General features: G+C 44.1%; 1 protein-coding gene across 1 annotated transcript in view; it reads right to left on the bottom strand.

The window, feature by feature from the left end:
* The window catches only part of FKBP1B (FKBP prolyl isomerase 1B), a 40,180-nt gene that overhangs the window by 2,324 nt on the left and 23,130 nt on the right, over positions 1 to 14,726 (bottom strand). Inside the window, exon 3 of the mRNA XM_048499327.1 lies at positions 1,945 to 2,057. Coding sequence (XP_048355284.1) covers positions 1,945 to 2,057 — 113 coding nt within the window. The remainder of the gene's footprint in view (positions 1 to 1,944; positions 2,058 to 14,726) is intronic.

Raw genomic sequence — 14,726 nt, 5'->3', positions numbered from 1 at the left:
AGTCCTGTGAGGTAGGCAGAGGTATCACAGTGTTTGACTCAACATCAATCCACAAGCTTTATGTCAAACTGTGGACCTGAGCCCTGGTCTGCCAGACTTCAGCTTGACACTCTACTTTCTGCATGACACTGGCTCTTCTAACCGTGAAATATTTCTTGGATGTCCTCACTGATTGCATTTGTAATTGCTCCATGTCCGTCAAATCATGCAACAAACCTCTCATTCTATCTGAGGCTCAGAAATCAGAAAATCTACTAAGAGACCTGTTGATCCTTGGGCCTTATTAGCATTTTTATTTCTGAAACATTACAATTCCATTCATTATATTACATACTAGCTTGTAAAATCGGGCCATTTACAATGTGTTGAAACGAATTTGGTTATATGCTAACATTCATTTAGATCAGTGGCAATTTCACAAAAGCTGCAATCCTAAGAACATATTCCTGGGAATAAGCCCCCACACTGAACAAAACCGGATGTACTTTTGAGCAGATTGGTTAGGATTGCTCCCTAAAATGTTCACTGCTTAGAAGCAACCCTTCTAATATTTTTTAAATAAAGAATGATCATTTAGATTTCATGAACAACGACCTTGCAGTCATGTGAAACTAGGGTAGATCCCATCCTCCTTCAAGGGACCTTCCGCCAACCGAAGGATTATTCCTCCAAAGGAAGAGTCACTTAAATTGGCTTAAGCAAAGTCTCCCTGGGCTGGAGGAAGGTTCCAAACTTTGTACAGTGGAATGGTAGCGTAAGAATAGGATTCACGCCATTATTTCTTAGTCTGATATAAAAGCAAGCTTCTTTCAGGCACCAGATCTGGTTTTTATAACCATGATATGATTTTAGGCAATGGCTACAGCTCTCCTGTTGGAGCCATTGTGAACAGGTTGTTGGGTTTCAAAATGGGGAAACCAAAGTGCAAATCTTTCCCAGTCATGAATTTCACTGCGGTGGGCCAGCCACTGTCTCCCAGCCAAATCTTTTTTTGCAGGATTATTGTGAGAATAAAAGAGGGAATCGGAGAACCAACGGACGTTGCCCTGAGCTTTTTGGGCAGAAGTTCTTTGTTTTTTTGTAACGTCATGACAGCCGGAAGCAGAAGATGGGGGTTGGCCCAAGGAATTACCAGTTGCCTTCAAAGGTATTAATCTGCAAGCAGAAATTTCTCCATGTGCAGAAATTGAAGGGGAGGCAGGGGAAGACTCCAAAGAAGCAATCAATGCTTCAAAAGCCCCTTCCGCACATGCAGAATAATGCACTTTCAATCCACTTTCACAATTGTTTGCAAATGGATTTTGCTATTCTGCACAGTCAAATCCAGCTGCAAAGTGGATTGAAAGTATATTATTTTTCATGCATGGAAGGGGCCCAAGGGTACAACAGCAACTCCGAATGTTACTGAACTGATCGTCTTCCTGCAGAAGATATTTCCCTCAGCCGTTGTTCCGTACTGTATTGTTATCAGGGGGTTACCTAGAATATTTAAGTCTTATTCACATGACAGTTTTAGTCCTTCCCGACCATGTAACTAACTGAGTTTGCGACAATTTTTGTCATGCTACAGAAAAGTAATTAGCTAACTAGCCTGAAATGGTGCCATTTGATTTACACTTTTTTAGAATGTTAGAAGTACAGCAAATGCTTATCCACCTGAATTCAATCTATGATGAAAACTATGGTAGTCAAATCCCACCTGACTTAAATCCACAGATCCCCACAGTTAACAGTAGTAATGGATGAAGGCGTGTGCTAAGGTTCAAAGATATACCACACTGATTTTTGCTTATCTTCACACTAACAAGTGTGCATACATATACACAATTAGAACACGCTCCCCAAGAAGGTGATTTTAAATTCCTTCTCATTCATGATGATGATGATAACTTCTCACTATGATTATTCATTCTAGCTGTCCTGAAAAATAAAAATATTTTGTACCTGTGCAGCTCCTTCTTCGAAGCCCTTAATGACTTCTTGCCTGCCGATCTTGAACTTGAAAGGCTTGTTTCGGTCACGGGAAGAATCAAACTTCTTTCCGTTCTGTAACATCCCTGCCAAAGAAACACAAACAGATCTAATTCCAGTTGAATTTAGTACTGCAGTGCAAAAAACAAACAAACAGTGTCTGCTTGGGGCAGGTTACCTGCTTGAGGGTAAATTCTTAAGACAGCAAACTGAAGCCCTAGGACCGTGGTGGCAAACTATGGCACTCCAGATGTTCATGGACTACAATTCCCATCAGCCCCTGCCAGCATAGCCAATTGGCTGATGGGAATTGTAGTCCATGAACATCTGGAGTGCCATAGGTTCGCTACCACTGCCCTAGGACCTTCTAGCTTCAGAGCCCAACACCTGTTGGCTTTCGTAAGACTTCTGAACATGCCTAGGGTTGCCAGCCCCAGATTGGGAAACATCTGGAGATTTTAGGGGTGGAGCCTTAAGAGGGTGGGGTTTGTGGAAGGGAGGTACTTCAGTGGCGTATAATGCCATATAGTCCAATTTCCAATGTGGCCATTTTTTCCAGGTGAACGGATTGCCTGAAGGTCAGCTACAATCCCAGGAGATTTTCAGTCGCCAATTAGAGGTTGGCAACTCTACTGTTAATAGTAACTACCCTTCAGGTAGATCAGAGAGGGCAAGCATCTCAACTACATTTCTATATATAGTGCCCAGTCAATTTTCATCGTTTTGTGATTTTGTGGTGTGATTTGTTCATCACTTCAAAGTCATATGACTAAGACTACACAAATTCACAGATATATTGGTATAATGCTTCATGGTGAGTGGAAACACTACCATTAGTACTGCTATTCAATGTGATATCACCAGGTCTTGACCCATGAGTCTTAGTGGTGAGAGACGGGGAACCAGGCAACCCTATGTCTAAATACAAACAAACAAACAAACAAACCTCCTTGTTTTCGAAAGGTTAGGTTGGGTAAATCTGCCGCCTGAGCTGTGGAGCCCATGAATATTTCCAATGGATGTGCTGTGACACTATAATTATTTTAGTGGCTGGTGGGAAGGCCTACAATTCTCCATCGGACCTGAGCCCATCTAGTACTAAATCTGCACATCTTTGAATGTTGTGCTCTCAGTACTGTACTGTCCTGGCCAAAAAAAGGAACATAAAAATATAACTGCAAATGACTGCTACAGCATAATAGTAGCACTGCTTGGATGTGGCCCAATAGCCCAATAGTAGCAATGCTTGGATGTGGCCCAAGACTCTGTACATAGCAGTTATTATTTGTTTGATTCACTGGTTTAGCTGACCCATTCCAGTCTTTATTTGTTAGCCATAGGCCTTTCAAATTACATAATAAATCTACAGTTTAAGACACAATCCATTTTAAAACCAAATTATATACACAAATGGTAAAACATGACCTAAAAGAATTTACAAATTTTCAGAACTTATATCTTATAATTTGTTGTTTAAACTACAACCTTTCTGTGTTCTAAGTTTGGTAGAAAGAAACATAAATGTAACTACCCTGTGTGTGACTTCCTGAAAAACATCGGCCATCATGAAATACACTTTATTCTCCTCAGTACCAGATAGTTTATCGAGAATATTTTAAAGATATATATTCCTAATATGATTGTACATAGGACAATGCAAAATGTAGTGCTGTACATCTTCTATCTGGTTTGAGCCACAAACACAAATAAGTTGTTCCTTAGGACTCTTGTGGAATCTACCATAGAGATAGTTTGATGGAAAAGTATGAAATCTTAAGCTGGTAAATGCTCTTCTTAAATTTGAGTTCGTTAAATATGAGAAGCAGAGGGTCTGATTACTATTTTTCTTAATTTTGGGGAACCACGGAACAAAATCCGTATTGGCAGCACTCATAATATCCTTTCGAGAGTCTTTGTTAAATAGCCAATCTCTGATTCTACCTGGCTCCCCTATCAAGGTGGATTCCAGAGATGGAATCTCATAGATGTTGAAGTTTAGCTGACCCTCTAGTTCCTACTATGCTATAATAAGAGTGCCCTTACCCTTCAAATCGCAGACTATGAATGAGTGACAAATTTCTTACAATTACGTAACCCTCCCAGCAATGCTGTTGCCTACTCAAGAGTCATCCAGACAACTGGCAGTCCGGCCAGGCGGCACAAGGCTATCTAGTTACAGACAAACAAGTTGCTCGCCATATATTAGAAGAATAAGATGATACAGTAACGGTTTTGCATTTTTAAATTACTGGAGGTAACACAAAATTACTGGAGGTAACACAAAACACAATCACAAATTTAGCAGGGGTTTCAATGTTATGAGGCGGATTTCTACTTTTCAGTGTAAAAAGAGGGAAAATATTAGAATCCCACTACGGTAAGTCATAAAAATATACATATTTCCAAAAAGATGCATAGAAAACAACTATTTCACACAGAACTTCAGAGGTTATTATCTCAAAGCAGTTAACCTTCAGAAGCAATCCTAGTCAATACAAACAACAGCGACTTTCAACTGCTTTTCTGTTCCTAGTCATTTACAAGTCTTATTGTCTCTCTGATAAACAATAAGCTCTATCCAATACAAAACCTGTGTTGTTTATATTAGTGGAAAAGCCAAACTTTACACGTCTTTGCTACTGCACAGAAATGTCATAGTAGCACTAGCAAGTGCGCAATAAGGCTGGTTTCACCACACAACCACTCAATATGGTTGATCATTTCACCACATGAGCACCACTTCCGCACACAGCGAGCGTACTATATAAGCAGCAACCGCCCCAACGTGCCGAGCTATCTGAATCTCTCACGTTTTGTCGTCTTTTTAATGTCGTACTGGTACAAAGTGTTATTAGGACATTAGCCCAGGATAGAGGGCTCTTTCTCGCTCAACAATGTAACAAGGGTGCCATAAACATCATTGTCGTTTAAATTTGAGGAGCACCAATAACATGCAGCGTATCAGTTTTACTATAAATGTTCTATATACCGTACGGTGAGCACTATAATATTGTTGTACAGCAGCAGGGGGAGTTGATGGATCAGACGTCTTTGTCAGAAATTATTTATTTGAGCGGTACGTAATGTAGGTCATTCTGTCATTATTGCCTGCAGTTTTCCATAGAGAATTTCTCTTGCTTAATGGACGTAAGAGGAAAGACTCACAAAAACACTGATTTGGGGACAATGCCCAGGGTAAATAAATCCACACCAGTTTTGTGAGTATTCTAGACAGGGAAGGGGTCATGAACCCCAGTCTTAATATGCAAACGTTTAAATCAAACATTTCTTAAACCCTCTTTTTAAAGCCCTTTATATAATAATCACTGATCATTTCTCGGCTTGAAAACCCATGGTTGAAGTTGGTTGTGACTAAATGGCACGTTCTTTTTCAAGAAGGCATGTTGAAAATGGGGACCTGGCCACCCGCTGAAACAACTCCAGAGCTCTTTCAACCAAGGACATGGAATGGACATAGATCAAATGGCAGCAGTGGCATAGTGGTTAGGAGTAGGTGCATTCTAATCTGGAGGAACCGGGTTTGATTCCCCGCTCTGCCGCCTGAGCTGTGGAGGCTTATCTGGGGAATTCAGATTAGCCTGTGCACTCCCACACAGGCCAGCTGGGTGACCTTGGGCTAGTCACAGTTCTTCTGAGCTCTCTCAGCCCCACCTACCTCTCAAGAGTGTTTGTTGTGGGGGAAAAGGGGAAGGAATTCGTAAGCCCCTTTGAGTCTCCTACAGGAGAGAAAGGTGGAATATAAATCCAACTCTTCTAAAGGTGGGATAATCCTCTGCTATACTATACAAGCATGAAAACACTTTTGTGTATTCTTTTAAAAACAAATGGCCAACACTATCAAAGTTCTCTTCCCCATTCTGAGCAATTTCTGCAGTATGATCTTGCTGTTTCATGAGCCCTTTCTATATTTTTGTTTAAATAATAAGTCATGTGAAGCCTGGCCCCAGTGAACAGTATGGCACTTTCAAAGGTATTGCCGTTTTATTGATGCTGAGTCAGGCTGGACTTCATTGGTAATCTGTATAGGGACCACTGCAGAAGAGTCGGAGTAAATAATTTAAAACAAATTGTCTGAAGCCTTTTTGCAGTGCTGCAAAATACACCTCCCCTATCTTAAAGGGGGGGGGGGGGTCCAGACTAAACTGCAGAGGAAAACAACAGCGAGTGTACTGTATAAGCAGCAGCCAACCCAACATGCCAAGCTATCTGAATCTCTGTCTAATGATTTAAGGCAGGGGTGTCCAACTCTAGCCCTCCAGATGTTCATTACAACCACAATTGTACTCCATGAACATCTGGAGGTCCAGAGTTGGGCACCCCGATTTAAAGTAATTAAAAACCTCCCACCTCCAAAAAATAAAAAATTCCAGGGTAGATACTTATATTACTTGTTACTAATCAAGCCACAAAAGGTACCCACAACACTTACACAACTTACATTCTACACAGCACTAATAATGCCACCAACCTTTTGGATGAATAAAAATCAGATTTTGCCCCATGATTTAAAGGTGAAATTATACCACCGCAACAGAAGTGCTGTCTTAAAGATGGACATCAAGATTCCAGCTAGCAGAAGAAGAATAAGAGCTGTGCATTTCCTATCTTTCAAAGGTAACATGGGGGGGGGGGAGCTTTGTTTATATCAGGGGTTCCCAACTTTACTGAACTTACAGGCATTTCTGGAATTCTGACATGGCATGGTGAGTGTAGCGACAAAATGGCAGCCACAGGAACCAGCCACAAAATGATTGCCATAGCTCACAGGTGTCAAACTCGTGGCCCTCCAGATGTTGTGGACTACAGTTCCCATCATCCCCTGCCAGCATGATGCTGGCAGGGGATGATGGGAACTGTAGTCCATAACATCTGGAGGGCCGCGAGTTTGACACCTATGCCATAGCTTAACTTCAGTAACACAGGGCAGAGCTTTGTACTTTGGTGGTACACAGCCAATCAAATCTTCAATAGTCAATTAGAAGCCTTGCAGGGCAAAAACCCTACGTAGCTCCACCCACTTTCACTCACTTCCTAAAAATGGTGCTGGCGGGGCACATTGGGGACCCTTGATCTTCATAATTCAAAAGTATGTTTCCACTCTTCTCTATTGCAACTCAAAGTGACAGTCACCACAGCTTGATAGAAAAGATCTGGATAGTCAGTCATATCTCCAGTGGCTTGGATCCAAAGAAGATCCCCTTATACAAGTAGACATTACTTGAATTCACACAAGAAGGGGAGTGATTTCTGCCAGTTTCCCATCCACAGCACTCCCCCATCTGACACTGCGCAGCATCAAAAAGATTCCGTGCGGGAAGGCAGAAATGATGAATCCAGGCCATTATATTTTTGTGAAATCAGAGATGCCAACCTCCAGGTGAGACCTAGAGATCCCTTGGAATTGCAGCTTATGTCCAAAATACAGAGATCAGTTTCCCTGGAGAAAATGGCTACTTTCAAGGGTGGGCTCTATGGCATTGTATTTCACTGAGATCCCTTTCTTCCTCAGGCTCCACCCAGAGGTGGGATCCAGCAGGTTCTCACAGGTTCCCGAGAGTAGGTTACTAATTATTTGTGTGTGCCGAGAGGGGGTTACTAATTGGTGATTTTGCCACGTGATTTTTGCCTTAGTTGCGCCCCTCCTCTCAGCAGTAGCGCGCAGAACTTGAAGCAGTCTAGCAGGAGGTGCACCGGCGTGCGTGGCAGCCTGCGCCTGCGTGCATTCGTTTCCCGCCCAAGGACCGGCGCAGCGGCTGCGTCCTTGCCACAGCCCCACCCAGCAATGCCCCGTCCCCGGAATGCCTGGCCACGCCCCCGTCGTGCCCCGCCCATCCCCATTGGCGCTACACCACAGTTTGAATCCCACCACCATGGGAACCTGTTACTAAAATTTTTGGATCCCACCACTGGCTCCACCCCCAGGGGAAGGGAATTGGCTGCAGGGTTGCCAGATCTCTGTTGGAAACTCATGGAGATTTGGAGACAGAACCTGTGGAAAACAGGGTCCACACCACTAATGCCTTAACAAATACTGAATGTGTTATTACAGCCAATGAATATTGAACCTGCAAGTTAAGGCTGAAGCAAAACGTTTGGTTACACTATGAGATGTGGCTGCAGAAGTGACAGACGGACTCATCAGACAAGCAAACTGACAATCCCTGGGGCGGGGGGAATCTTCAAAAGACAGGATGAACATCTGCTGAACTCTGAATATAGCTACCACAGTTTTGAACCACAGTCGTAAGTAATTCTATAATAGTTCTGAGTCTGACTTTATTTTGGGTGCATGTATTACGGAAGTCAATTTGCAAGGGGCAGGGTCCATTCACTATTTTCCCAGTGGAATCCTCATGCCCTAAAGAAGGTCTTGACCGGGCCTTGTATATGAAATGGAGAACATGACATCTTGAGGTTACGAGACTGTCTATTCTGCCACCTGCTATTAATAGCGGTCGCCGTGAGCCAGTCGGGCCTTTTACAACCCAATATGGCTTCAGGCTTGCCTCTCACAGACACTGGGTGCAGGTTTTTGCAGGGGTTGCAATTCAGTGCTCTTTCGTAGGTTCTTATTTGCTCCGAGTAGCACGTAGAGAATTAAGACATTGCTGAGGCTTCAACAAGCTGGCTTTTGAGAGTTCAGCTGCTAGCCCATCTAGCAACCCTGGATAATGCGTCCATAATTAACACCACCAAGGTTCCATGTAAAGGGGGTTTTAGAACTGAAAAAGGGGTGTGATTGGATTAGGTGGCAGCTTTTCAATTACTTCAGATCATGTGCGATAAAGCATAATTCACCACAAGGAGGAGGAGGAGGAGGAGAAGAAAAAGAGGAGGAGTTTGGATTTATATCCACCCTTTCTCTCCTGCAGGAGACTCAAAGGGGCTTACAATCTCCTTGCCCTTCCCCCCTCACAACAAACACCCTGTGAGGTAGGTGAGGCTGAGAGAGCTCCGAAGAACTGTGACTAGCCCAAGGTCACCCAGCTGGCGTGTGTGGGAGTGCAAAGGCTAATCTGAATTCCCCAGATAAGCCTCCACAGCTCAAGCGGCAGAGCAGGGAATCAAATCCAGTTCCTCCAGATTAGAATGCACCTGCTCTTAACCACTATGCCACTATGTCAAAGTATCCGTGACAATTTGAACCATTTAACAGGGTGAACTTCTGAAGCGGTTTTGCACAGGGAGGCTGGTTGAAAACAGTTTCGTATTGCGTGCATCTCTGCATCACTGTAATCGCGCTATGTGGGAGAAATAATGACAGCAGCTTTCTTTGCCTTCAAATTCAGTTTGGCAGAGTTATATTCAAATTATGCCTCCTAAAAGATTTTTTTAAAAAAATCTTCTCCAACTGTAAAACAGAAAGGAGAAAATGTTAAAAAGACAAGAAGAGAAAGAAAGAAGAGGGAGCGGGATGCTGCGGGGCTCATTCACAAAACTGTACTGGGACTCCAGCAGAAAACAAAGTGTCCCAGATGTCTTCCAGTCTACTGATAACTGAGCCATACTTTCGACGCTTTCTGAGCCATTTTTAAAAATTATAGTCCACCTCTCTCCCTGACATTCAAGGCATATTTCAATCTTGAGGACCTGCCTTTTTAATCAGGAACTCCAACTTCTGGTCCAAAGAACTGGGGCTGCATGTTCACCTGCCCATTTAGGTATTATCCCTACTAAAGTCCAAATGGCCTGTTACCTAAGGGTACTATTTGACCCAAAACTAAGATGGGCTTTTACCAGAGCCAGGTGCAATTCCTTCCCATCAGCCCTCCTTCAAGGGCGCTTTTCGAGGATTCCAATACAAGACAGGGTGTGTTCTTGTTGTATTAATACCCCTGAAACGATGTTGCATATTTTGTTTGATTGTCCTAAATATCTTGATTTGAGACCTGATTTCCAATGTGTCATTCCCCCTTCATCAAGGAATTCTACGCCTAACATATGGGCTTGTTTTTTGTTAAATAACAGTTCAACCGAGATCTTGGAGCTCGTTGCTGAATTCCTGGGAAGGGTTTTGGATTGTTGATCCTTTTTGGATTTCAGATGTTTTATACTGCTTCTGGATTTTATATATAGTATTTATAGATGCCTATTAAAGGTTTATGAAATACTGAATCTTGGGGATCACTTACTTATGTCCTGGCTTAGGCCCTTTCCGCACGGGCCAGTAAAAGCTTGGGAAAGGTGGGTTACATGAACCTGCCCTTGCCCCGGCCTGTTGGCATGGCTGGCTATCTCATGGAGGGGCCACGGAAGGGTCCCATGGACAGCTAGTGCGTTGGCCGGGGGGGGCACGCCTTCACATGAAGGCGCATTATTTTTTTCTTCTCTGCCTTCGCGGGAAGGCAGAACTGACCCCCGACATGGCCCGTTTCCCCTGTGTGGCTCTGCAGATGGGAGCCGAGGAAAGGTTTTTCAAGAATCGCAATTTTCGTGATTCTCTTGTTCGAACACACTTCTTGTTTGCTCAGCCGTGGCTGCAAGGCACGTTAGAACAAAATAACCCGGGTTAGGGGGGCAACCTGGAGTGGATCTGCGTTAGGAGCGACATCCATGCAAAGTTCCCCCAACTCAGGTTTTTTACTGGTGTTATCCCAGTGTAATTGGCCCATACGGAAAGTGCCTTAGTTTCTTTTCACTCTGTCTTTCTCAAAATACTGGTTCACATTTTTTCCTTATTGTGCCTATGAAATTTATAAGTTATGAAAAGTGATTATATAAATAGACAAGTATCTAGAAATGTAACCATGATTATTCAGTTCTTTTCCTTTGAGTCCCAAATGCTAACTGAAAAGAAACACTTTACAATACTATCTATAAGTTTGCCAACACAAGTTTAGGCTCCTTTGTGGCCACCACAAAGAAGGTCCAGCTATGAGCTTTAGGTAAACCTCTCTCTCACACACACTAGGCACACCTTAAACAAGGCTTCCATTACAGGTGAAAACGGACCATAAAATTCCTGTGGTGTGATAGAGACATTACTTGGCTGCAAGAGTCAAAGCTGCAATAGGATTGGGCTGTGAAGGCATTTAAAATTGATCAGGTGCATCTGCTAGAAAGGGGTGATATGGTTGTTAAAGTTACGTACCCAAAAACTGTCATTTTTTTAAACACTGCCTTGTTAGTGCAATCATTGTCAGATTGTGGTGTCAGAATGCCAAATTACATCATCCTTCCAGAAGAGGCGCCAAAGTCCTCTGACCAGGTTACTGAATCCGGAGCCAAGAATAAAGCATCCCAAACATGTCCAAAATGAACTGAGAGTTCTGAAAGCAACAGCAGGTTATTGATTAAAGGAGAAAACACTTTGCCATTCCAGGATGTTGCTTCAAGAGACACAATTAATATAAGACATCCAGATCCCAACACTCAATGAATGTGTGTGAACCTCCATGATGGAGCTGAACATCTGGACCATGACATCTATCCGTGATAAGCATTTGAGCCCTCTAGAAGTCTGGCACCAGGCCTTGTTTCAGGAGATGGCCTCTTTGGTCGAATCCCCACTACCGTCTTAGCCAGGTTTCAGAACACAAACTAACCAGGTTTGAAGGACGACCTCCCCATTGCTTGTGTGGCAGATTCCGTTTCTGGCGCTCGTTCTCCCTGTTAATCTGCGTTCCGGCAGGACCTGGTTGCAAGTGGCATAGACCCCATTAACACGGTTCAGAGCTGATCTGAGGGGAGGGATGAGGGTTGAAACCCTGACTCGTTTCCCGCCCTGGAGTGTGACACAGAATTCGGGCAACCAATCAGCACCAAGCGATGGCGCACACGCAGCCTCCTTCCTTGGTTTCTATTTCCACTTTGTGATGTCGGCCAGTGCAGAAGGGGATGCAAACATTAAAACCAGCTTCAAACCACGTAATCCTTTGAACTTATTCATGGGTTTACACAGGTAACGATTAACCTGTTTTGCACAGTTCAACAGTTAAACGTTAAACTTTTACACACTGGTTTTTTTTTTATCACACCCTTACAATGTACGTTTCCGCAGTGGGAAAAGGTCCCGCCCCATCAAGGCACGCCAGCCAATCAGGGGAGACCGGCGAAGCGAGCTTGCCTGGTAGTGGGGATTGCTAAGAGTTCTGCAACCGGGTGTGTCTGCTGTGTGCTCGCTGCAGTGGGGAGGGAGAAACTCCGATGAAGAGGACACAGTTTCACAACGAACAGGTTTGGATCTGCATGCAAATTTCAAGTGGGGATTTGACCTTTGGCTGCTCATTACTCCAGGAATACCCAATGTTGCCCTCCCCCACTGTTGCCCATCAGAGAGACTGTTGCCTGTTTTCCTTTTGGCCAGCAGCAAGTATTGCCCCCCGCAAGCCACCGTACCGGTTATCTGCTTCCTGTTGCACCAGAAAAAGTAACTGCACCATCTGTGACTGTGGCAGAGTAGGGGTGGGTAGGTCTTTTCTATCAGTGCCAGGCCAAAACTCCCCCACCCCTCGTCTTTGTGGTGTTAGTTACCCTCTACTCCCCTTGTTTTCCTGCCTTGCCTGTTGTAGGTATTTTGTTGATTGCTGTCTGGCCTAATAATATGGGGTTTTCAGTGCCGTTGTTGTTTTGAAACTTACTAACAGTGTAATCTCAAGTAGAGTTACCCCTTCTAAGCCCGCTGACTTTAATAGAAGGGTATAATTCCATCTTGTGAGTTTAGTAGGTTTAGGTCGCATGTTTAGATTTTGGCGTTGTTACGTTGGCTTTCTTGATTTTCATTGTTGCAAACTGCTTCTGGCACTCTGACAGAAAAATGAGACAGAACCGGTTAAGTAAATAATGTATATGGCATGCTTAGCACATGCAAAAAGTGCCATGGTTTGGATTGTGCATACATTTTCTGATTTCAGAAGGGGGAAATTTTAGCTGAAGAAGAAGAAGAAGAAGAAGAAGAAGAAGAAGAAGAAGAAGAAGAAGAAGAAGAAGAAGAAGAAGAAGAAGAAGAAGAAGAAGAAGAAGAAGAGGAGGAGGAGGAGTTTGGATTTATATCCCCCCTTTCTCTCCTGTAGGAGACTCAAAGGGGCTTACAATCTCCTGGCCCTTCCCCCCTCACAACAAACACCGTGTGAGGTGGGTGGGGCTCAGAGAGCTCCGAAAAGCTAGGACTAGCCCAAAGTCACCCAGCTGGCGTGTGTTGGCATGCACAGGCTAATCTGAATTCCCCAGATAAACCTCCACAGCTCAAGCGGCAGAGCGGGGGAATCAAACCCGGTTCCTCCAGATTAGAATGCACCTGCTCTTAACCACTACGCCACTGAGGCCCTTCCTCCCTTATAGATCCCTACTTCCATTGACATCTGGAGACAAGGTTTCAGAATCTTGCTGTGGGAGCCTTCTGAGAGCCCATCTCCAAATGTCAACACCCCTGCCCCCCTCCCGTCGCCTTGGCTTGTGGACCAAGAAAGCTTAGGCCGGATCTAATCCCTATATAAATGTGAAGTGTTATTACTGAGCGTTCCTTGTGATATGTTTCCAAATGCCAAGCAGGCCGGTGGCATTCTGTCTCAATGTGAGCTTCATTTTCATTTTTGTGGTTTACTAGCAGCTGTTGTTTGGTAAGCTATTTATCAGCCTAATGAGCTCCCAGATGTGGAGGAGGCAGCTACAATGCCGAGCGATTCATAGCTTTTGGGGATTCCGCATGAAATTTTAGCTTGCGCTCCCAGAGAACACTCCAAACAGGCTAAACATGTTGAGGGACTGCTGTGCTTAACTCTTTTGTTCCTCCCCACCACCCTCCTGAATCAGTCAAAATAGGAAATGCAGCCCTGCTGTTTTATATTTCTGTACTAGGTTGACACCACAGACCAGATTCCTAATGGTACAGTCTGAAACAGAGTTATTCCTTACTAACTCCACTGAAGGGTTAGCAGGGTATTTAGGATTGCACTGTATGAAAAGCACACACCAAATCCAACAGAAGTGATTGTCTTCAGCACAAAATGAAACTCGGAGACTAGTCATAACAGGCTTTTCAGTAGTATCTTTTCCCAACATATGGGTCCCCCCCACCCGCCCACCCATTACAGCCAAGGTGATTTGACAGGGCTTAACAGAGCTTGAGCCAAAAGGGAAGGCAGAGTATTTTATTTTAATAAGTAATAAACAAACATTATATGTCCCAATGCTATATAGATTGGGTTGCCAGCTCTAGATTGGGAAATGCCTGGACATTTTGGGGGTAGAGCCTGGGGAGGGTGGGGTTTGGGGAGAGGAGGGACCTGAGCAGAGTCCGAGAGAGCGGGAACTGTGGCCGGGGCATGCGTAGACTCCCACACCCCACCACGCCCTGGAATGCCCCTGCCACGCCCCCATCTCCCTTCGCACTACGCCACTGGACCTCAGCAGAGTATAATGACACAGAGAAGCTATTTTCTCCAGGGAAATAAATCTTACCTGTCCGGAGATCAATTGTAATAGCAGGGGATCTCCAAATACCCTGTGGAGGTTGCTAACCCTATATATATAAACAGGGACAAACTGATTGTCATTCCAAGGATTAGTGCCTCCGCATGCACGTTATTGCTACCTCTTCTTCACTTTTTGTCCATTTATTCCAGTGGTGGCGAACCTATGGCACTCCAGATGTTCATGGCCTACAATTCCCATCAGCCCTTGCCAGCATAGCCAATTGGCCATGCTGGCAGCGGCTGATGGGAATTATAGTCCATGAACATCGGGAGTGCCATAGGTTCGCTACCTCTGTTCTTTGCTGAGCAGGCATGTTCATA

This window comes from Sphaerodactylus townsendi, linkage group LG01 (assembly GCF_021028975.2).
Source record: "Sphaerodactylus townsendi isolate TG3544 linkage group LG01, MPM_Stown_v2.3, whole genome shotgun sequence".
Classification (NCBI taxonomy): domain Eukaryota; kingdom Metazoa; phylum Chordata; class Lepidosauria; order Squamata; family Sphaerodactylidae; genus Sphaerodactylus; species Sphaerodactylus townsendi.
Note: the sequence above shows the minus strand (reverse complement) of the source record. Positions and strands in the feature narration are given on the sequence as shown.